The sequence below is a fragment of the Lonchura striata genome, chromosome Z, assembly GCF_050655825.1.
Source record: "Lonchura striata isolate lonStrDom1 chromosome Z, ASM5065582v1, whole genome shotgun sequence".
NCBI classification, from domain to species: domain Eukaryota; kingdom Metazoa; phylum Chordata; class Aves; order Passeriformes; family Estrildidae; genus Lonchura; species Lonchura striata.
The window spans coordinates 71,296,134-71,320,709 of NC_140740.1; the positions used below are offsets into that span (position 1 = coordinate 71,296,134).

At 36.2% G+C, this 24,576-nt stretch overlaps 1 protein-coding gene and 1 long non-coding RNA gene across 8 annotated transcripts in view; one reads left to right on the forward strand and one right to left on the reverse strand.

The window, feature by feature from the left end:
• Positions 1-1,754, forward strand: part of LOC146763883 (uncharacterized) — a 29,185-nt gene extending 27,431 nt beyond the window's left edge. The window contains exon 2 of the long non-coding RNA XR_014951180.1: positions 623-1,754. This is a non-coding gene — a long non-coding RNA (uncharacterized LOC146763883). The remainder of the gene's footprint in view (positions 1-622) is intronic.
• SMARCA2 (SWI/SNF related BAF chromatin remodeling complex subunit ATPase 2) overlaps positions 1-24,576 on the reverse strand; it is a 114,978-nt gene that overhangs the window by 1,129 nt on the left and 89,273 nt on the right. For all 7 annotated transcript variants that reach the window (XM_085566416.1, XM_085566417.1, XM_085566423.1 and 4 more), the window contains 5 exons: positions 19,132-19,349; positions 7,095-7,200; positions 5,775-5,876; positions 1,665-1,797; positions 406-548 (listed from right to left, as the gene is read on the reverse strand). In XM_085566416.1, the coding sequence (XP_085422542.1) occupies positions 406-548; positions 1,665-1,797; positions 5,775-5,876; positions 7,095-7,200; positions 19,132-19,349 (702 nt within the window). The remainder of the gene's footprint in view (positions 1-405; positions 549-1,664; positions 1,798-5,774; positions 5,877-7,094; positions 7,201-19,131; positions 19,350-24,576) is intronic.

Here is a 24,576-nt window from a genome sequence, read left to right on the forward strand (position 1 = left end):
TTTCTTTCTATCCAGACATTTAAAAACAACCAGGAAGACATCTATTTTAATTTGTTGCAGTAATAGGAGCACCCACTACAAAAAAGGTAAAAAACAATCACGCTTAAGTTTTTCATCTGTGGACAAAAGTGAACAGACCATGAGACTTAAAGGTGCAATGAATGTAGGAACAGCTCGAAGAAATAAGATCCAAACTTCTTAGACTTCTTGTCTTCCAGCACTGGGACCAGATCTCATAAGCACACTCAGGTACAGTTAAGACCCCCAACCCAATTCTCTCAGGATGATCACTACAAGTTAAATATGTGCTTAAGCATGAATAGTTGAGAATTCTGACAGCAAGCAGGACAGGGCAGAGACGCAATCACTGCAACCACTTCCACAGTCTCACTGAACAAAACTTACATTTTCATCTTGATCCTCATCACTATCATCATCACTCACGACAGGCTTGGCTTTTGCTCTGCTCTGCCTCTTCTTGCCTTTTCCTTTCTCTCGACTTTTTTCATCCTTCTTATTTAACTTGATTTTGACTTTCACTGATTTTGCTGCAAAAAGTTCAACAGCATACATTAATGTAACATTCACTTAATCAACCTTAAATGCTGTCTTTTGTTCACAGAAATTCACCTCCTGTAGCAGCCTGAAAAGGCATTCCCCTCTGACTTCACATGGACTGTAGAACAACAAAGCAAGAGGTATTTGCTTTTATTTCTCTTGTTTTTAATAGTTATAACAATACTATATTAAAGACTAACTTCTAGCTGACCATATCAATTTTCTTTTGATTCTCAGAATGTGTGTGGTGTAGAGGTAGTATATGGTCCTTTGAAAAGATATAAATCTAAAAGTATTTTCTTCCTTACTATAGAAATGTTTAGCCTTTTTATGAACAGACTACTTTTTTGTATTTTAAAGTGCAGAAATTATATGTGGTGGTTACTGGTGAATTTTGAGTTGACATGTTTCTAAAGCACATGTTATTCTGATTCCAGAATATCCACTAATTTCCAAATGAGCTACTGAAGTTGCATGCTTAGCACACACATGTGACACACTTGGAAGGGTAACTCAGGGCCAAGTACTACAGCTTCTGTAACCAGAGAAAAGAAGTAGCTGGAATTTGGATTGAGGTACTGGATGGTACAAAGTGCAATGAAGGAATCCATTCCTTTTCCACTTCATCATGTTTCCAAACCTGCAGGGACTTAATGAGCATTCTGAAACAATCAGTGTTTCACTTAGTCCTTGTCACATTGAAGAGTGTTTTCAACATCATCTGGTTCTTAACCATGTGATGAACTTTGTATGTCATATCATGCCTGAAGGTTGACCACTTGCCCATAAAGACTGTCTCTAGCCTTTCCAGGTGCTTCCATTTACAAACAGTATGAACAGGCCCTGAAGGGCTTATGAACAACTATGGTTGCCCACAAAATGCCTCTACAAATTGTTTCTGGCTTAAGAGTTGTTTAAATAGAAGCAAGCCAGAATACCCAACTGAAAGACCATTAACTATGTTACACCTAAGTAACCTTAGTAAGAAACTACTTCCAGCAACAGAAAATAGAAGAACCTTATAATCAGTCTTTATGCAGAAGCAGCAATAGCTGCTCTTCCATCCCCTGATACATTTCCTTATCAGTATCTAGCTGGGGACTCACATTCTGATTCCGATTCTTCTTCCTCATCTTCTTCTTCATCATCATTGCTTTCATCCTCACTTTCTTCTTCTTTGGCTATCTTCTGTCGTGCACTTTTGAACACAGACTGAAGAACAATGGAATCCTCATAGATCTACAGTACAGGTACAAACCTCTGTCAGAACTATGAAGTCAAGCAGAATCAGAAATTCACAGCATAGACCTAAATTTCCACTGCAAATCTACAGAGTACATGGCCTTTTTAAATACCAACTAATAATGTCTGTTGCATGAATTGCAGAAGAAATGCCAACATTCACTCTTCAAGCTCTAAATGAAGAAATTTGTCAGTAGTGAGCTGCAAAGAAACAACACTCACAATGTATTACATCTAAAACATCTAGTTAATGTTTTGCTTATTATTTCTACTACCATAGGAACTATTGTGCATTTTTATCAGATCATAACACTCTTGAAAACCTGCCAAAAGAACAGACTTCTGCAGTAAGCACCATAATTAAAACATGAGTTGTCATCTGGCAATATAGTTAATAATGACAAATTGCCAACCCTCATTTAATTATCCTTACTTTATTTTCCTGAAATCTAAAGAGGCTACAAGGAAAATAATTTATTCCAGGCAGCTCATCTCTTCCTTCCTCTCAAATCTAAGAAGGTAATTAGGTCTTCCTCTAAACTGAACATGTGTTCTCAAAGATTCTGTAGTATCCAAAGTATCTTAGGTACATCAGATTTTCTCTACAACCTCCAGCATGAGGGGACTATCAAGAGTGACTACTTTTGGCTTGTAACACATTTCTCAGATTAACAAAGTGAAAATTATGCTGTGTTGCTGAGTATCAGATTCTTTCTCATCACCTGAACAAATGACCTTGTGAGGTTTGTTTTGTAAAATGTCAGAAGACAAGCACTGCACAATTCAGCACTAAAAAATTAAGAATCATTACTAGAAGAGTACAGAGTCACAGACTGCATTTGATTTTATCATCATCATCATTGTCCTCATCTACCTTGGCCATCTGTCATTCTACTCCTCTGGCTAAATGCCCCTTTTTTGTACTAAGGGACACTAGGTATTTGTGACAAAAAAAATTGAAAGATTTTTGGCTGCCATTATGCAGTCTGTATCCTAAATGTGACAGAAGTGCTATAATACTTTGTGGGCTCAACAAGCTGAATTAGAAAAAGTTTGTTCAGAATACTTAACATGAAATATCCAATTCCTACTTTTTTCACTTGACCAAGCACCAAGTGCTTTTTTTGAAAAACTGCCTTTCACTGTGGAATGTTCCCCATTCTCTGAGTTCCTCTGTGCTTTTTGTTTTGAGATGTTTGATGCTTTTAATAATGGTAAGATTTTTATTTTTCTATTATCTATAAATAATAATCCTGGATGTTTTGAGAAGGCTGCTCTCTTATCTTATGGCATTAGTGAGTTGTGAGACTCCAGAACTTCCCTCCTTAAAGTCAAGTAATAACTGACTTTCTCTTATACCTACTTCTTTTCAAGTCAGCTATTGATAGAACCTACCAAGTTCCTCCTGAGAACTATTTATTTTTCATATACATAAGCCTAACATATTGTTCTTAAGAATGGCTCTTTCAATTAATCTTCTGCTCTTTCTCACAAAAACACTTTTCTAAGACAGAAAGAATTAAAGATCTATATAACATTTTATTTTTTTAATGCTGGCCATTATATATTTAGGACATCAATGTGACCCAGACTTTCAAACAGCTTCACAATGAAATACAGGGGTTTCAAAAATTATTTTAACCTTCTTTATGTGGAATTACTTGTACTATTCCTATCTATTTTGTTGCACAAAAAACCCCATGGGGCTGCTTCATGAAAAGCTGTGTAAATAGAAATTTTATTATTTTGATAGAAACCTGATTCCAATAGGTTTCAAAAAAGCAAGCAACAATGACAGAACTGCTTTCAAAAAGGGAGAAACAACAACAAAAACTTCACAACAAATTACAATATTCTCATTACAACATGAGAAATCTTCTACTTGAAGAGACACACAAGCATCTTTAACCCTGTACATACCTTTGTGTCATTTGACTACTGTAACATGAAAAGCTTTTCAAAACACTGAGGTTTCATGGAGGACAAAAGCTTAACATGACATAAAGTCATTCTATCCATGAAAACACTAAATAAGCTTCCATCTCAGATGGAACTGCTTTATGCCAAAAAAAGGCAGCAGGCACCACACTAAGAGAACACTTGAAGTTCATTGAGTACTTAAACAACTACCTGAATTAGTCCTTTTGTTTTGAGTGCACACACAAATAATCTAATTTACTGAAGTCAATTGTTATGTCAGAGCAAAGGTAGATCAGAACTATAACAAAGAACACAAGGTATCATGGAAGCCTGGAAAACTGGAGGGCTACTGCAGAAGTGTTCATTACAGAAAACCCCCCCAAAAGAACCCAAAAAACAAAACAAACTAACAAACAAACCCCCCAAAAAACAACAAAAAAACCCAAAAATACACCAAACAAAACAAAACAAAAACAAAACAAAAAAAGGGGAAACCTTTAGATATATATTACTTAGGCTTCATTATATAAAAACTAATATTAGATCTGGTAATTAATGTCGGTTCATTGGATCAGAAAATAGAATTACAACACTGATACATTCTATTTTCAAACAGAGTAGCAATATCTACTAACACTTCCATCCACTCACGATTACTCCTCTCAATTGTACTATCTTTGCCTAACAAGACACAAGTTTTCCATAAGTAGGTTGAGTCATTCTTTTGTTATTTTTCCCATTTCACTACTGTTTTTTTTTTTACCTCTTTTTATCTCCTCTACTAACCTTTACCTTTTTCTGAAGTCTCGTTTATACTTTTTGTTATTAACTTTCCTTCACTTTTCCCCCCATCTTGTTACAATTAGCTACTTATAGCCATTTTACTGGTATATGAATAAGTAGCAAATTGAAAATCTACATCTGAACATGTAGCAAAATTTTGTCCCAAGGATTCTACCATAATTAATTTTCTTTAAAAAATATTTTCAGTTGATTTATCTGTAGTTACTTCCATGTAACTGAAGACTGTAAAAAAAATATCCCATGTACATATTAGAGAAATAATTTTTCTGTCTCTTGATAACAAAAATAATCACTAAATGATGAACTGAATCCAACAAATCTTCATAATAAATTCCATACTCATTTTTAATTCTCAAAATCCAACATAAACTACCTAATTTAGCTAAATGTTATCGTGAATGTTTAGAAATGTTAAGAAAACATTCATTATTGGTAGCATCATCCTTCAGCATACTTTTATTTAGCCTTCAAATAACATCTTTTTTCATCTTTTGTTTGTTAGAGAAGCTATCTTCAGGGTCTCTGCTTCAACTGAATGTGTTTGCATCACACTTTTTGGATCTCATCTACAAAAATAATCACCCAAGACTGTTTTCACTGTATTGTAAGACAACTTTCTTATCTGTCTTATCTTTCATATCTGCCATCCAGATTTCATAGTCTTTCCTTTTGTATCAGCACCTTGTTCCAAATTTTTGAGCCCATTCATGTATGTGAAACATTTATTTGAGTTTGCCTTCTAAACCTGAGACTTGTCTTTCAAAAAAAAAAAAAAACAAAAAAAAAAAACAGAGGCTTCAGAGCTACATTCATCTTTACTGATGGACAATCCTGAATTCTTATCTTCCATTAGTAGAAATGAAGAGCCTTATATGATGTAGTTCCTCAACATCCTGTCCTAGAGCTGTACTGTTACATCTGCTACTTCTGTGATTCACTGTGGAAAACCTAAACTGATGTATCACTCCACACACTGCATTTAACCACAGATTCAAACAGTTTTACTGCAGCTTTAAGTACACACGGATCAGAAAAAAACTGATCTCAGAATTAGCACTAAATCCAAATTTTCTGAAAATGCACACTGCAGCAGTGTCCAGTGAATTCTGCATTCTAAAAATGTGGACACTTTTCTCTACTCAAAGTAAGAACTGAAACAGAGAGTTTATATACAAAAACAGTAATCAACAAGCACAAAAATGTTTGATAGGGGAAACCTGTACGATTAACAGAAATTAACTCATTCAGACCTGAGATCCCTCCAAGTTGAATGTCTGTGCATTGTGACACAGCAGCATGACATCTTTTTCCAAATCCCCAAGACTCCGATATTTATGGTTGCGAATTCTTTCCTGTTACATTTTTTGAGGAAATGAAGACAAGTATTGATGGGCAATGGTGCAGAAAGAAGAACAGCAGAGAGAAAACTGAATTAATATTTGATTCAACATACTACAAGCCTTCTCTTAAAAAATTTTACCTAAACATCAAGATAAGTATCTGATTAAAACATAGAATGTCTTCAACCATGTTGTTAGCATATTACTCAAAAAATGCATCAAGGTAAAAGAGCAAAAATTAAACAATTCCTTTGTGAACTGTAAGGGTTAAAAGAGAAAGGGAACTCTTTTGCTAAAAGAAGTTTCAGTTTTGTCTTTCTAGCAAAGAAACCCAGTAACTGTAACACAAGTGAGAGATACAGAATTGTGACATCACCCAAGGTGCAACATGCTGCCTAGACCCCATCTACCAAACTGTTTGGATCTGACCTGGCTCTTCCAAGCTATGAGGCTAGGGTCTAGAAGTGGAAGCCCTGGGAGGAATAGTGGACACCACTTGGTCTGTTCAGCCTGGAGAGGAGGAGACTTAGGGGAGACCTCACTGTAGTCTACAACTTCCTTGTGAGGGGAAGTGCAGGGGCAGGCACTGATCTCTTCTCTGTATTGACTAATAATAAGACATGAGGGAATGGCCTGAAATTGTGCCAGGGAGGGTTTACGCTGGATATCAGGAAAAGGTTCTGCACCGAGAGTGTGGCTGGGCACTCGACCAGGCTCCCCAGGGAAGTGATCACAGCACCAAGCCTGACAGAGTTCCAAAAGTGTTTGGACAATGCTCTTGGACACATGGTGTGATTCCTGGGTTGTCCTGTGCAGGACTAGGAGTTGGACGTGTTGATATGTGTCCATTCCTTCTAACTCAGGATATTTATGGTTCTATGATTTTAAATGGAGGAATAGGTATTTTCCCCTAGAACTACAAAATCTTTGTCAACAGTGTGTTTTTGCCAAATCTGTTGACAGATTCACAGTTAGGTCTTTGCAAAAAAGGCATTGAGTTGTCACCCATGTCACATTACTATAGTTTGATTTGATCTTGAAATTACAGTGATACACTACAATATACACCACACAAAATTACTAATAAGTTGTGTGACAGTGTTTAAAATCTAATCCACCAATACGGGTGGTATAAAATATTGTTATTTTAAAAACAACTTTATGCTCACACTCCTGTAAAACAAAAAGAAATTGAGGAACCTGCACTTCCAAAATTCCTCCATTCCTTACCTTTATCTTTTTGAAGTCCACTGGTTTCCTAATCAATTCATAATACTCTGGTAGTTCTTTCCTAGATGGCAGCTGTATGAATACTTCACTTAGCTGCCGTCCTGAACTGTTGAGAAAAACAAAGCCATTCAAAAGGAATTATTAAAACTTTCTCATAAAACACACACACAATAACTAATAAAAAGAAAGAAATTAAAATGATGGAATAAAATAATGTTTTTTCTTTCAAAGAATTAGAAACTGAACCGTGATTTTTAAATTTGGTACAGATCATTAACTTACAATTTGAAATTTGAAACTGTTGTCCTAACATATCATTAATATGTCATTGACATCTAGCATCATTAGAGATGAATATGCAGAAGAGGCTTTATGAAAGAAGAATCAGGATTTGCATCTGAATTCTACAGTCTTTTGCTGAGTACACTCTTATTGTTTTCTTGTTCAGTAATTTTTAGCAATTCTCCCTCCTGTCACACTTAAGGTTGTCTTCTTCTTTATCACTATATAGTTAGTCACGTAATTCCTCATTGCAGCAAACCATACTGATTTCCATTATACTATATGCTGATTGCTATTACACTAACTTGATGTTACAACCAAAAAAATTAGTAACTTCTATTAATGACTGTTAGGTTTCAGGGAAGATCATTCCAACTATATTGAAAATCACTACTGCCATTTGTACTTCATTCGTTTGAAATAAATTGACAGATTTTCGATAAAACTTTTATACCATCAGTGTCTTGCCTATAACTTACAGGTGTCTGTACTTCCCATTGTTCATCCTCTTTTAATAGCTTTATAACACTTTTGTATTAAGGATCTTTTTTAAATCTTCTTATTTGTCATTTTCCAAATAATACATGACTTTAAGTCACCTTGAGAGAAAATGTGCTGATGGCATTTATGGATGTAGTTGGTTTTGTGTTGCTTTTGGTTGGGTTTTTCCCTTTATGTGCATGTAATTTTCACAGAGTAGCAGAAAAAAGCAGTCTGTGAAGAACTGCACACAGCATTCACAAGCATTTCCCAGTTCACATTCCCATGCTTCCTCCTCTCCCAGCTACTCCAGAAAGGCCCTGTTTTCTCAGATGAATTTTCAGATAGTATCTCAGGAACACGAAACTCCACAGGAGTTGGGCAAGAAGGCTATCAAGTACTGGTTTCCCCCTGTGTTTCTCTTGTAACCACCCTGCAGAGTGGTGTAGGATCTTATCAGACATTAAACTAAAACTGAACTGAAGGTTAACTGAGGCAATTCTGCAATGGAGAATAAGGATGATAGAAAGCCTAAAGCTGGCAACCGCTCTCCCCTTTATGGAAGTAATGAATGCTTACTATACAGTATGCATTTCTTAATGCCTGAGGTAACATCAGAATTTAAAAATATACTATTTTTATTATGGACCTGATAGATTAATGAACCAGAAGGAATAAACAAATTTTCCTGATTTCCTAACTATCTGGAGGTCACCTAATCCATGATTTTTTTATTGTTCTCAGTTTGGTCCTGAGACAATGCTGCTCCTTCCATCACAGAGGAAACACTAATTGCAGACTGCTAATCAGTACTGTTCTACCAAAATTTTGACACCAACAGGCAGCTAGAATAATTTTTAATTCAACGCAGACCTGGAAACCTAAAGCCTCTGTCTCATCCTGTAACAGTTGTGTCAGACTTGCAGCAGCAGCAGCAGCAGCAGAAGCCCTTGCCTGACCAGCAGTAGTTGCCAAGCTGCCTCCTGGGTCTCAGCAAGATTCTGGCACATACCTGGGTGTGGCTGCTGCAGGTGAGACAAGGCAGGTGGGCCTATGGTGCATCCCTGTCCCAGAGAAGGACAGTGAAGTCTATGTACTCCTCCTGTATAACTTACAGCTTTTGGGATAGATATCCACAGAGACCATTGGCAACTCAGTAGCAGCTACTAGCAATTTCACCCAGCAGATCTAATTTATTTGGGAAGAACTGTCTTACTGAAATAGACAAAACCATAAAATGTCCAGGTAACTGTCACAGCCAAGTCTTACTTATTTCTCTCCTGCCAGGAAATAACTGTGAAATTCTGGCCATTGTACCTGCCATCTCCTTTGGTATGGACTCACATGTTCATTACTTGTACACTTCCCCTGTCCAAGTGTTTACAGAATGGATATAAAGGCACCAGCCTTGTTCTTGACCTGTGTGTCTGTGTCATGCTACATGACAGAACCTGTCTTCATCCCAGACTGCTCTCTCACAGTGAAACTGGAAGCAATACAAGGAAAAGCAATGCATTATATATACATTCTACACAACTGACTAAACTAACTAACTAACTGTGTTTCTATTCATTTGAAAATTGAGGACTGCATTTTTTATTTGTTTTTTTTTTTTCTGTTTTGGTTCATAGAGGGAAATGTTGAGCAGTAACAGCTGCAACTGAGATCAGTGGAATTTCTTCTGAACATATACAAACAACACTGTGAAAACAACTGGAAAGCAACTGGATCTATGGTGGCCAAACAGTATCTTAACATTTAAGTTTCTATTCCCCATTGATAAAATGAGCATAAAATACTGTGAAAGAAGTACTATATCTGTAAAACATTCAGACTCCTCAGGAGCATTTATACAGAAGCCTAGGGGGAATTCAGCTATTCCTAAATGATCAGTGCACACCGTATACATGCAAGGCACTGATCATGAGGAAAGCAAAACAAAACAAAGCAGCATCCTGCTGCACCATTACAAAGCACACTGTGACTTACCTGCCTGAACCTTGGTACAGTCCTTCTGTATAGCTAATCCACACTCTACACCGTGGTACAGAGCATGGATTAGCTATACAAAAAGACTATCACTGCTGTGTTTTATTTCAGCAGCCTTAACAGAAATTTCTGTTTGAGTAAAATTACTCATGCTGGGTTTCTTCAACTGTGCTTCAGAGTCTAATACTGAACAGAATTACTCCAGTATAAAGGAAACAGCCACTAATAAACTAATTATTATCAAATTTTAAAACATGTGTAGCCTATTTGTCCTACTGAAATGTTTTTTGATGATTATAGCTTTTACTCTCATGGCTATACTCTTTTCTCTTTTTACATCCACATTCTCTGACACACCCATCCTTGTATGTTATTTTATATTAAAAATACAACTCATAAATTATTAAACAGCTATATTCTATTTTCCAAGTGCAAAACCAGCCAACTATGATTTTTTCACACATTCTATTAAACTAAGAATGCCATAGAAAACCCTCAAGCTTTAGCTTGATATAATTAATTATTTAAAATAATTTAAGGCCATGAAAGAAAAAGCATTAAGGGCATGACAGAAGACTACAGTCTGATTTTGTCTACTTGGATCAATAACAGCTTATTCTGTTCTATCATTTTTATAGAACCCACTCTCACAAAGAAGTACTATCTTGCACTGCCATTGTATATGTGCGTCCATTCTATAAACAAATGGGATCTCTTCTAACAATCTCAAATTGCTATGTTGTGGATACAATAGGCAAAAATCAGTAATTATTAATGCAACTCTGATTTTAATACTTTTGCTCACTTATGTAATTAGAAAATAATAACCACAATGACGATCACATAAAAATCATGTGCAGTTAAAAAAAAAAAAAAAAAAAAAATCAGTTATGGTTGCCTAGCAACTACCAGGCTATGTGCTGAAAGGAAGAACGACCAGAATATATTAAAAGATCTGACTGTGAAAGAACTGTGACAGTTCATTGCTACTGCATCAGCTCAACATGCTATTCCCATGTGTGCTCAAATTAAAAACACTTGCATACTACACAAGTTAAAGAAGCATTAAGAAATACTGCTTATTTTAGAAAATGTTTTTGCTTAGAAAAATATTTTTTGTGCAATGTTTTCAATTTTCTCTCATTTCTGTCAAATTGCTTATAAGGTGCATACAAGCATGTAATTCCACCCTTTTAGTCAGTATTGTCTTTGGTGAAATGAAACGCAGGAACCCCATTTGTACGAGGCTCCATTTTCTATTTGTTGTCCCTGGCAGCATTTGGCCAGAAACAAGCTGCCACAGGCCTGTTAGAAGTATACTACTACCAACACCCTTTCTCCTTTGGTATTAAAAGGAAAGATAACTATAAGCTGAAACTGCAATACGTTCTCATATTTCTGGCAAATTTCAAACTTTAACAGATAATGAAATTCAATTTAGAGCAGGTAGAATGAAGAGTCCTACATGCTTGCCCAAGTCAGAGCGCTCACAAATAGAACCATGGCTTGAAAACTACAACTTTAAATCAAATGCAAATCACAAAGATGCTATTTAATATAAAAGTGTGGGAGAGAATTACAAGAGCTGATCTGGCAACTTCCAACAGTAACCCAGCTATGTAGGGACACTATTAATTTTCATTAGTGTTTAAGGTCCCTTTTTGGAACTCACTACAGTAGTGCATGGTCCCCATAATTGAAATGGAAGTGGGTAAAAATAGTTAAATACATATTCCCTGGATTTGACATATGGTTATGTACTCCATAACTTTAGTTTGGATGTAACTAAGCATTATTTACTTTGTGTGTTTGAATACCCAAGAGTACCAGTTGGCGTAATTATTTACTAGTTAGATCAGTAATGGCTATGTTACTCTCCATTTTAAAACACTTAAAAACTGGCAACTTAAGAAAACAGCTGAAAAGACTATGAATAGTCTTTTCATGTAGAGAGAAAATACCCTCTCCCTGTGTTTGTCATTGAAATGTTGAGCATCACAGACAGGAGCAGCCTCTTGCCAAGCAGGCAAAAGGCACAAACACTCCACTCTTCAATTTTTTCCTATCCTTATTTGAATGTGGTCAACAGCTACCTGATAGCAGGAAGAGATTTTGTGAAGTTAATTGGCACACCACGCAAGTCCTTATTTTTAATCTATGAATAGATCAGATGGCAGGTAGGGGACAAATGAAATCACTGTAAGGAACAGAGCAATTAGCATCCCAGGACTCTTGAATTCAGATGTTGCTAATGCAAACTAGTGGTAGTATCAAATTGGTACCCAGGAAACATTAAATTCTGAAGCAAGGCAGAAGAAAACAGTGGGTTTGTAAGGAAGTTGAAGGACTGCAACATATGAATGACAGAATCCTAGAATTATTTACGTTGGAGAAGAGTTATAATATCATCCAGTCCACCCAGCATCCAGTCTACTCCTAAGTGCTACATCCTCACACCTTCTCAACATCTTTAGGATAGTGATTCTACCACTTCCCTGGGCGGCCTGGTCCAATGACTGAGCACTGTTTCAATGAAGTTTTTTCCAATATCCAGTTGAAATCTCCCCTAGGGCAACTTGAGGCTATTTCCTCTTGTTCTGTTGCTTGCCACCATGGAGAAGAGGCTGAACCTCTTTCAGGCAGCAGCTGTAGACAGCAGTTACATATTCCCTAGGCCTCCTGTTCTCCAACCTAAAACCCCCCTACTTCCTCAGCTGCTCCTCACATGAGTTGTGCTCCAGACCCTTCACCAGCTTTGTCGCCCTTCTCCGGACACACTCCAGCACTTCAGTATCCTCCTAGAAGTGAGGGGCCCAAAACACAGGACTTTAGATGTTGCCTCACTAGTGTCAATTACAGAGCATTTTCCTAATCATGCCAGGTTGAAGTATCATTCCTTTTCTCTATTTTTATTTATTTAATCAGGAAAAGAAAGCTACACTTACAGCTTGTCTTCCTCTGAAATAAACCATAAAGAAGAAAACCATCACAAGAGAAAAAATACAGTTTAGAAGAATAAGCCTGCATGTGCATGATGCAGATTAGCAGCTGGGGCTTAAATGAGGCATAAAATTGCCATATTCTGAAAGAAAAGCTATCAGCAGTAAAACTGTCCCTTCTTTCCAAAGATTACAGCATTTTAAGTGGACATACAAACTACTTTTTCGGCGCCAAACTGACATGATGGTGCAATAGGATGAGAGGGAAAGTGCAGATACGAATGCACAGAAAAGTTTCACCTTAGCATGAGGAAGAACTGCTTTACTGTGGGGGTGACCATGCACTGAAACAGATGGCCCAGAGACGGTTGAGTTTTGCTCACTGGAGACACTCAAGAAATGTCTGGAGCAAGCCTGTGTCACGTGCCTTGGGATGAACCTGTCTGAGCAGGGCGCCTGGACCAAATAACCTGCTGTGGTCTCACCCAAACTGATCCATTCTGTGGATCTTTGATTTTGTGTTGTGAAAACATAACATACATAATAACATATGATTCCATGATACTAATTTTTATGGGCATTCCCAATTTTAGAGGGAAAGAAAGACAAATTAACAGCACGGTAACTGGAAAAACATGTGACAATAATGTTGGACTGATGAACTGCAACTTGCTCTCTTCTAAACAGATATTTTACACTACATGGTTAGATCAAGGTACAAGGGTGTAATGGCACTTAAATCTTAGCTTAAGAAGTAATTGCAGCACAATCTCAGATTAATATGTATTGTAAACAAAGTCTGCAAGGATGATGCTTTACTTGGGAAGATCAGGATCAATGCGTAACTGGAAACATATTTCCAAAGTCCCTGAATCTAGGGTCTTGGTATTGTAAATAATCATACAGAACTTATTAAATCAAGGAACAAAGGCCAGATCTATCTAGTTATTTCTGTCCCAGCATTCCATATGGAAAGATTACAGAACTTTTAATTAATAACTTGTATGAATTAATAAATGCTTGCAGTGTTATAACCTTATGACCACATCTTATATTTTTATGTATTTTTATTCTTCCTGTATTTATGCTTCCCTTCTTTCCCATTTGAATTTACTGAGAGCAACCATCTACCCCTCTCAAGACTGGATAAACAAACCAAACTGTTTCCTCTTTTAAAGCTCTTCTATGCTAGTTATCACTGAAGTAATTATTTACACTTTTCTCTGTTTAGACTAATCTTTCTTGAATAGAAAAGCATTCAGGTACCATATACAAGTCTTAACTGTATCACATATAATGACATACACCCATAATGAGTATTTCCATATCTACATAGGCAATAGTGTCATAATAAGGCTCCAGTTTTCTTATTTCTCCACAATATTGATGGATCATATCTGCATTTGATCAATAACTTCTCTGCCCAGGTAAATCTTCTGTCAGTTCCACCTGAACTGATTCTTGAATCAGAAGAAATGTTTCTTATTTTTGGTTTCTGACTACCATATAATGCACTTTGAGATACTGTACTTCACACCATTTCTTTTATTCCAGACCTAACTGTGTCAATTCTGCTGTGATTAACATACTACTACTGATGTTTTCATTTTGGCCAGGACATTTCTCATTTTTAATACATATCATAAATATATTGTGATCTATGCCAACACCAATTCTCCAGGAACTCTTTCAGTTTATCAGTAACTTTTTAAACAGCGCCTTCAGCTAGGTACTTTTATTTATTTTCACACAGATTAATGACCTTACTCATTGTATCTCCTTTCTTTCATACTACCTTTCTTTCATACCCTCTTCCTATGGTACCCTAAAAATGCTTTAGCAAAATCATAGAATCACAGAATGGTTTGAGTCAGAAAAGACCTTTGAAGATAAACTAGTTCAACTTCTCTGCTGCAGCTGAGCAGAGACATCTTTCATTAGATCAGATGACTAGAACTCAGAGGATCTTGACCATCTTTTCTTTCCTACTTTTGCTTCATTACAGATCTATTCTCAATTTTAAAAGAATACAGATGAAACCTACATTAATTCAGCTTTGCCTACTATGGCAAAGCAGTGTAGAAGAGTAAAAGAGGATCTGAATCTGTAGAACCTCTACATGTTTTATGGTTTGCTACTGAAAGCTGAGTAATGAGACCACAGATGTAGCTTAAAAAGGTAGCAGTGACTTCAACAGTAATTTCTACTTGATGTACCCCACAGTTCTTCAGTCTGAGGTACCAGCTATCTGTTTCCAGTTTAACAAAGATAAATATGAAGATAAAGAAATGCCTATCAACATGAAGAAAATATTGAAGCACATCACTCAATACTGGAATCCAATGCAAAAGAAACTGCATAAATCAAGTACTGTCAACTTGTCAAATATCTCAACAACTCTCACACCAAAGGCATTGATACAGTCCAAGCTGAACATTCTCAGTGTCTTCCATCTTTGTCCTTTTTCTCATTTTTTAAGTATTTTCTTTATTATATGGGACACATCCTAGATGCTGTCAGTCACATCAAATCTCATTGCAGTTTGTTCTCCTTCAGTGTGTCTCTAGCTCTCTAGAATTATCCTAAGAAAATCAGCTTTTACTTGTAAATTGCTCTTGGAGAACTATTAAACTTATTGCCAATGGAATGTTTCATTACAATCAACATCACATTGGGATTCACAATGGAAATAAAAGGAAATTGGAGGATTGCTAAACTGTACTGCATAAAAAAGACAAATCTAAATTAAATGGTTGAAATTGCACTGAGGACATGGCAGGAACAGCAAATATACTTCAGTGCTGACTTCCCCTTTCTTGCATGGAGTTTTTTATTGGAGGTTTGCAAGTACTGGGATAATGACCTCTGCATTCCCTTTTTTGAGAATCATATCATTTATCCACGCTAAAAATTTACCAAAAGTATTGCTAGTATGTCTGTTTAAACTAGTTTTGGTCTTCATATTTAAATTTGACTGTGCAATAACTATTTACTAAAGCTTATTTTTGTATTACTGATATCTTTAGCTTTCCTTGACTGACAATTTTGTTGGATGTTTTTTAAGTAAGGAAGGAAAGGGTGGTACTTATCCCCAGATACTTACAACAAAAGTCAAGTTCTAGACAGTTATAGAAGCACTTGGAGAATCCCTCCCTGCATTAACATTACACAGTGTCACCACAGAAAAGAAGCCAACTAGAATTTCAGATTTTTGTGAGCACCATTTTTTTTTAAAAATGCTTTAATAAGAACAGAAATATGATTCTGTATTTAAGAGCAACTCTTCTCAAAAGCAAGGGAAAACATGAGATAAAGCAGGGAGAGACTTAATAGCTTAGTAATGTATTCTTTTCACTTTTTTTCATGCTGCCCTTTAAACTGCACAAAACTTACTACAGATCGTAGAATTGGGTTTGACAAAGTAACTCAGGCCTAAGTCAGTAAGATTTTGGATGGATATCACCTGACCACCTTTTGGGACACAATCGGTTCTTCATAGTCCCGATGAGCCCTCTGGAATTATTGTAAAGAAAAGATGAACACCTTTTAGCACTGATTTAAGCTAAAGACAAAGATGATTTCAAGTATTCAAATACTAAACACATGAAAACCTATTTTTTTTCCCCAGATGAAACTCATGGCCTACTTTTCTTCCAATTAACCTGTCCCTCTATACTTGCCCCAATTGCCTTCACACTCACAAAAGCCCAGAGCTGAACAAACACTGAACCCTCAACAAAACTGAAGGGTTCAAATGCCTAAAACCCACTTAATTCTACAGCTGTAAATCCTGAAAATATTAATTAAACTCTAGAGCAAGTTAACCCCAAATATTTTAAGACATTAAAGTTCCCTGTTGCCTAAATTTGTAATTCTGTGTTTTCATAGTATTGGGTGGTTTGATGCTCTCTCACAAAAAATCAGAGTGCAGAAACTTGGAACTCCTCCTTATAACTTACAGCACTGAAGAGCTCAGTTTAAGACGCATTTTTAATTCCTTACAGAATAGAGGTCCATACATTTTTTCAACTGGAAGCAATTCTGTCTTGCATAAATGTGGGCTCCAGGGAGAGGAAACAGTATGCACCTTGTCACTACACAATAGCTCAGCTGTTAACTTTTTTTGACTTAAATCAGATAGGAACTTCCTGAGGTACAAGCATCAGGTAAAAATCTTTAACCTCCCCAGAAGCCATCAGTTACTATCAGTAGCTATGCCCTAAAGAAGGCTAGTGGAAGCAACTTTACTTGCTATTTTAAAAGTGAGAAGTAGATATCTGTCGAAGACCACCCCAGGTTGCGGGGTGGCTTTGTGTGGTGTAAAAACTTCTCCACCAACCCATGCTTCCAAAGAAAGGCTCAGCAGTCTCTTGTTCAGTCTCAAGGCAGTTTATTGTTAGTTATCTAAAAGATTGTCTTCTCGGGCTGCGGCTGTTTGGTCAGCAGCTTCAGGCGGAGGCACACACACACACTGACATCCTCACTGTCTCTCGTCTTCTTCTCTCCTCCCACCCAGGGCTGCTGCTATCTTTTATATGATATATTATGTGTTACATGTTTACAGTTTTTCCCCAATACCTACTACCTATATTAAATGGTGCTTTTCTACTCTAAACCAATCTGTGAGTGCCAACATCACCAAAAACATGGAGGTAAGGAAGAAGAAAGAGGGATGACAGGACAGGCCCAGATCCCTCCATCTTAAAACCTCTGACCCCCATGTACAAAACTAAAACCCCCCTGTACAACCATTAAACCCCCCCCCGTACAGCGCTAAAAAATTCTTCCCTCTACTTTGTGACTACTTCTACTATAATATCTAAAATTTTGTGACTTCTTGTTCTTCCTGCAAGGTTGGTAAATCATTCTATGGCTCAAACCCAAAATCACAGCTGTTTCCAGCTGCCTGCCAGGGTCTCAAATGTTTCTGACCGGGGCCTGGAACCTCCAAAAACATCTGAGGGACATTTTGAGTTCCCACAGATATTCTGATCAGAAATGCTTGGCTTCAAAAGAAGGTTCAAGGCCAAGGATCTAAAATGCAGAGATGCTTCCTTCCAGTCCTGACTGCAATACCTAAACTTAAAACACTTTTCCCTTCTCAGCTATTTTGTTAATTGAGAGTCATGGCAAGCTAAATACACTGAGATTGTAGTCAGCTTCTTGCTCATCATGTTTGTTGCTATGAATTCTGTTCCAATAAAATAAAATACTTTTTGATGTACTCTAAAAAGAGCCCACAGATCACAGAATGGCCCATTTTAACAGTTATGTCCAAAAAACCTCACAGATCACAGCAGTGTCTGCTTTATCATGTACCCCCCAAACTACCCTTAAGCTAAAACAGATGCAGACCTAGAACAGTAGCTGCAAAAAGGGCAGAGTAAAGTTGCATTTAAAATCAATGACTGAAATTTTTTACTGTTTTTTACAGGCAAAAAATACATTGCTACACCTAGATGCAGGTCACCTAATGCAAATACTTCTTGGCTTTCTCTCAGTGCATTTAGTATTAACTTAGTTTATAATAGGTGCTATATGATCTAAGTAATTTAATGTCCAGCAAAGAAGGGATAAGCACAAAAGAAGGTTTTACTGATTTTTGGCAGATATAAACTGAGTTTAAATACAACTTCTGCAGTCAAGTCCGATTTAAAGACATTATGAACTGATATCAATTTCTTGCTCATGAAGCATAGGTGATTTGCAGTTTGAAAATCTGTAAAACAGAAGTTTTCAGATGACATTTCAGATTAGAAAGAGTATTTTTTCCCTGAAGTCCAACTATTTAGTGTATTTTTATGCTGAATATGGGGATTTCTTGACAAACAGGCTCCCATCTCTGATGTTTCAGTATTTATGTATTTTTTCTTTTGGCAGCTCTAATGCTCATTATATGATCCCTACACATTTTGGGTAGTCTTTCAGTCTTTGATTTTGAGACCCATGTAAACTTGAATTAATAAATCTGTAGCCATGTCTTCAAAAAGATTAATTTCAACACAGACTCACTAAATTGAAGGAAAATCCTGCTCAAGCTGAATGTTCTTTAGTACACAACTTGAGCAGAATGACTTCATTCCTACGCAGGAGTTCTAGGCTTACTTTTGTCTTACTTTTTAAAAAATTGTGTTTCAACAACTTTCTATCAGATGAGTGTTAAAAAAAACAAACTCTGTGAAATGTGAGACTTTCAGGATCAGGCCCTAGGAGGAATTACTCTTCAGAAAAGTAATGTCAACATGTCTAAGGACTGAAAAAAATGAAGCTATTATAAACTGCAGAGAGTGATATCAGCAGGGAGGGAGAGAACACATGTAATAGAGATAGGCTGTCTCCAAGCTCACCTGTCCTTGTAGTTTATCACAGTATCAATGATGGCATTCATTTGTTTTGTCAGTTTGGGTGGATTGGGCGACAACTTCTCTGCAGGAGGTCTGCCTCTTCTTTTCTTTGCTTTTTCTCCATCCTCCTTCCCAGAGTCCTTATCCACGTTTCTTCGTCTCTTTCGCTTTTTAAGCCGGACTTCCTCTTCCATTTCTTCCAAATTGCCGTCCTCAATTGCCTGAAAACCATGGATTCAAAAAGTATGACTTTTAAACAAAAGAGATATTGCAAAAGGAAATAACAAACTATATTTAAAAACAACAATAAAAACCCTCTGCAATTCCACATGATGCAGATAATTAAACTCTAAATGTTCTGTTTGTTTATAAACAATAGTACAAGAAACTGACCTACTGGCAATCAAAGGACACCAAACATTAACTTTTCCTAAGGATCCCACTATCATCTAAACACACTGTTTTATCTGAACTTTGGATTCTGCACCAAATCATATTTCACACATACTAGCCTGGGGTATTGTCTCAGTAAGTGTACAGAAAATATTCATTTTTTCACATCAGAGTCAGTTCTGGGTTACACAGTTCCATGCAAAATAGCCTTTGATAACACATGTTTTGAAACAGGACAGTCTAAATTTTGCTCAGCTCTCAAAGCCAGCTCACACACAGTTCTTTGTGCATACACACAAAACTGAGATACTTTATGTAGTAACAACTCCTCTTCCAAGCCTTTTAAGCAACTTTTAAATCACTGTAGTGTTAAAATCATCTCAAAATGTGTAATTTTCTTCTAGAACAGTAACCATGAGGTATGCAGAAGCACTGACAGTATAGTGGTTTGTTGTAAACAGGACTCATAACATGGGATGCAAAAAACCCATACCAAAAGCTAAACCACACACACAGTCACAGACAATTAATCCTAATTTAAATTGTTTCAATTACCTGGATGTATGCTTTTAACCAGACCCAGCAGCTCTACACAGAGGGATAAAAAAATTGCTACAAAAAAACAAACTAGGAATAAAGTGTTCACACACACTATCAGATCCACACCATAAAGCAAGAAGCTGAACTTCTCATGATTTGTGAAAGCCAACAAAAGAAAAGAAATAAAAATACCAGAGAACTGAGATTAAAAAAAAAGAAAAAAAAAAATCTTAAAACTAAGGCTCTCTGATTAATGCTTTCTCAGAACATAACTGATGTTGATATTTGTCGCTTTTGCTTCTCAATATTGCCTTGAGTACATGCAAATGCTAATCAATCCTTTCTCGTAGCTGAAAGAGCTCTAATCCTAAGGCAATTACCTTCATTTCTCCACAGCACCAAACATGGCTAATATTTATGATCATGTGAGCATAACAATCAATATAAAAAAAGTGATTACAGCCTAGACATAATTTTTCTCAATTGTGTACAACGTCTCTTCAAAAACATTTTGTGAACAAAACCTGATGCATAACACAAAATAGAATATTTAAATAAACAGTGAGATTTTGAAATCTGTTTCGTATGCATCCTCCGAGGTACAATCTACAGACAAACACAAAAGCAGAATCTGTGAGACAGCCTGAAACTAGGCCTTAATAATCAAAAGACAATTTACATCATGCTTCCACAGCATTCAGATATTCACTATGAAGGAGGCTCGAGATCTGATGAGTTAGGAATAAAGAAGAGGGGAAAAAAAAAATCTGCATACAAATTCATTAATATTCATTTGGCTAAAGCAGGACACATGCTATAAACCACTGAGGCTAATGAAGATTAAGAAAAAGAAATTTCTCTGCATATCTTGGAAGCTAGAAAACCTAACGATAAATACAGCATGCAAGGCTGTCAACAGTTAATGTCATTGCTCTCCTCAAGCACTCAGTTGTACACTGAAATACAGAGAACACCGACTTTTGATGTGTTACACACCTACACATGCCTGTGATGTAGTTCTACTGAATCTTCAAGACGGCAATGAAAAAGGATATTTACCTTACCACTATCAGCAGGCCGGCTATCGGAAATCACAGTTAGTGGGGATAAAATTAACAAGCCAGCAAAGCAGCGAGCTGCTAGTCTCTTCATCAGCTGATCAGGAAAAAAAAGAGAGCTGGGGAAAGGCTATGTTTTCATATACAAGTAATTTTATTTTACTGAAAATTTAATACTGAAAGGATTGTGGATACTGAAATCTGCTGTTTCATTCTACCTACTACAAGGCCTGAAGCCTTCCTCCTTCAGATGGTTTTAATATTGACAACTACTTATCATATTTCTCCCCTTATTATTCTAAGCATTCAAATTAGATTTTTAGCTCATTCTTGTTATTATTTTAATAATAATAGCACAGTTAGACAATTTCATGTGCGATTTTAAAACTGAAATTGCTTGCATGCATTTTAAAGATGCTTTCATTACAGAAAATGCACTCCTACTGCTCCACAGAGAACAGATCAAGTTTTGGTTACTGAAACTGATAGAATAATCTATACTGATTTAAAAGAAATTTAAAAAAAACCCCAAAAACCAAAACAAGTCAGCATTCTGTTAACTTTTTCTGTAAACATTTTTCTGTCCTTCCAAAAAATTAACTTAACTACAATATATTTATATTTTTGCCTGCTTAACAGATTTTCTACCACCAAAAAGAAATCACAGTGGTCCTGTCATCACAGTGTTTAAAACATCTCACTTTAGAATTCTGCATAAAACTTTTGCTTAAGCAGGCAGTATTTTGGTAAATAAATATTAACAAAAAGAAAAGACAGAAGTGAAAATTTGTGGTTTTTTTCATATTACATATAACAACATAGTAAAGACAAATCATAAAAATCAAACCCAACTAAACTAACATATACTCTTAAAATTAGTAACTAGAAGGTAGCAAAGGAACTCTTAGCAAGCTACAAATCTACTATCAAACATTAAACCTTCTATTTAACCAGTAATATATCAATCAATTACTATATGAAGTTTTAAAAATTTCTATGCATCAATGTAACACCTTTCTTTAAGACCACAGTGACCCCATTTGAAAATCATTCTGACAATACAAGCAGTACAAAAATGTTAACTCAAATATGTTACAATTCTTAACATTAGTTCTCAAGAGACAAACTTGTATTTTGTACATAAACAATGACATTTAAAACTAAACCTATATACTGTCTAAAAAGATGGCTTAAAACCATATAATATGAATCAATTATCAGCAGGTAGGTTAATGCTCTGTGCATATATCTCCACATATGATCCAAGGATGTGGGTATTAGCAGCAACATATTTATTAAGCTAATTCATTTGACGGAGCTCTTTGTTAGAAAAGCTTACTATTTCAGGCCCTAAGTGCCACACTGAAGAGAATGCCCCTTCCAAACCTTTACAAGCACGATTATGATACAAATCTCAGGCACAAATCTCCAGTTCCTGACAGATGATGGGTTGTGTGAGAGTGCAAAGTAACACAGACATCTCCCATGTTCAAATGCCTCTGGATTAGTGAGGTGAACGGCAAAGGAGTCAAGGAAAATCGTATACTAATAAAAATTTAACACTTTCCTTCCATTAAGGAAACTGGACAAAACAGTACTAAAAGAAGTCTGTACACCTCATGTTTTTCAAAGACAGCTGTAAAAATTTAATGTCAATTTTTCTAAGTTGTCAGGCACCTCATGAAAGGCAAATACACCAGTGAAATATGAGGACCCTGTGGTAAGTTCTGTACCAACAAAATGTTCCTGCTTTTCTGACTCATTGCTGTAACCTAGTCCACGTACACAAACCAATTTCATTTCTGAAGAGGCAAGAGCACACTTATTATGGATTAAAGAAATCAAACTGTCTTCCTCCAAAATGAAGCTTCCACCTCCCAAGAAAATATATATTTTTCAGGAGGCAAGCAGAAGTTATTTCTGAGACACGCTGTCTCCCTATTGCTGCTTGCAATTAGATTTTCACCTTTCCTAAAGAAGAGTTCTTTTGAGGTGAAAGTATTGTTAGGGAACATCATTACAACATTTATACATGAGCTCTTTTGTCCATTTGAAAGACAAAGTATTACACATGTATTCTTCTGTAAGTTATGATACAGCACTCTGACTCTACACTTTTTCAATTCAGAATTACAGATGCAAATAAAGATTTAGTACTAACAGCTCAATTTTGTTTCACAACTGTGTTCTGCAAGTCAGTAAGTGTGTAGGCCTTCCACAGCTAATATGTTTTAAAATAATTTTACAGGAATCGGGTAATTCAAGTGTGGTCACAGAGTGAATCAATGGAGGTGCTCATCATAAAATCAGCTTTGGTTTCTAAGGCCTGTCTCATTTAAATGGTAAAACACTGCAGTACATAATTATTTTTCCTTTGACTGGAAATAACTAGGGTTACTAGAAAACGGAGACATCATGAAAGCTATCGGCACTATTTATAGTCTAAAAACTGGACACACAGAGCAGAAGTGGCAGAGAGCCATAAAGTAAGTCTCCTTGAAGCTCTTCAGACGAAATGGAATACAGGACATGCAAACTCTTCCTCTGTCCCTCTTCAATTTTATCTTAACAAGATGAACATTCAGAGAACTTGTCGCATCCCTTAGCATCAATGACCTGTGTCTCTCCAACTTGGCAAAGCTGAAGGAGAGCTATTCTAACACTATCATGTGAAGAAATACCCTAGCATGGTAATTAAACACAGTATTTCAATAAAATGTACATAAACATAGGTGAACAGAAAACAAACACACTACCTTATCAACCTCCTGAACATAAATACTAACCCAATCATACAAAATCTCCAGAAGAATGAGCTTTTTTTGTGAACAACAAATAACACAGTATTTTACTAACTACTGGCCAAAAGGCACTAAGGTTAAGCTCTGTTAAGTACTTAAAACCAAAAATGATGTCAGTACTACAGTAATGAACAGCAGATGACTGCTTTGCAAAATGAAGCTCACATTTACCAAATTAGAAGAGAAGAAAGGAAGAAAAGAACCCTATGGACAGCTGACAATAAACATCAAAAACCCTAAAATGACATCTACTTAGCCTTACCAGTTTCCCTCTTCAGCATGATCCTTCTTGGAATATAGTATTGATATTCCAAGAGAAGTTCTCCTGAGTTTTTTTGTTTTGTTTTGGGTTTTTTTTTTTTGTTTGATTGTTTTTTCTGTCTGTTCTGTTTGAAATCTTGCCATTCTTTATTTTACATTTGTTCTACAATTATATCTGGCAAGCAATGAAAACTTCAACTTTTCACACTGCAGTTCACATTCTTAAATAGATCTCTTCAAAATCCTGTTCTCTTGCTTATATTTTTACCATTATAATTCATGACATCTGGGACTGCTTCTATTTTTCACATTACAATTGTTTCTTGGCTCTGTAGAGCAAGTTTCCTTACATCAAAATTGTATTTTGTTATGCAACACCACAGAGGACAATATAC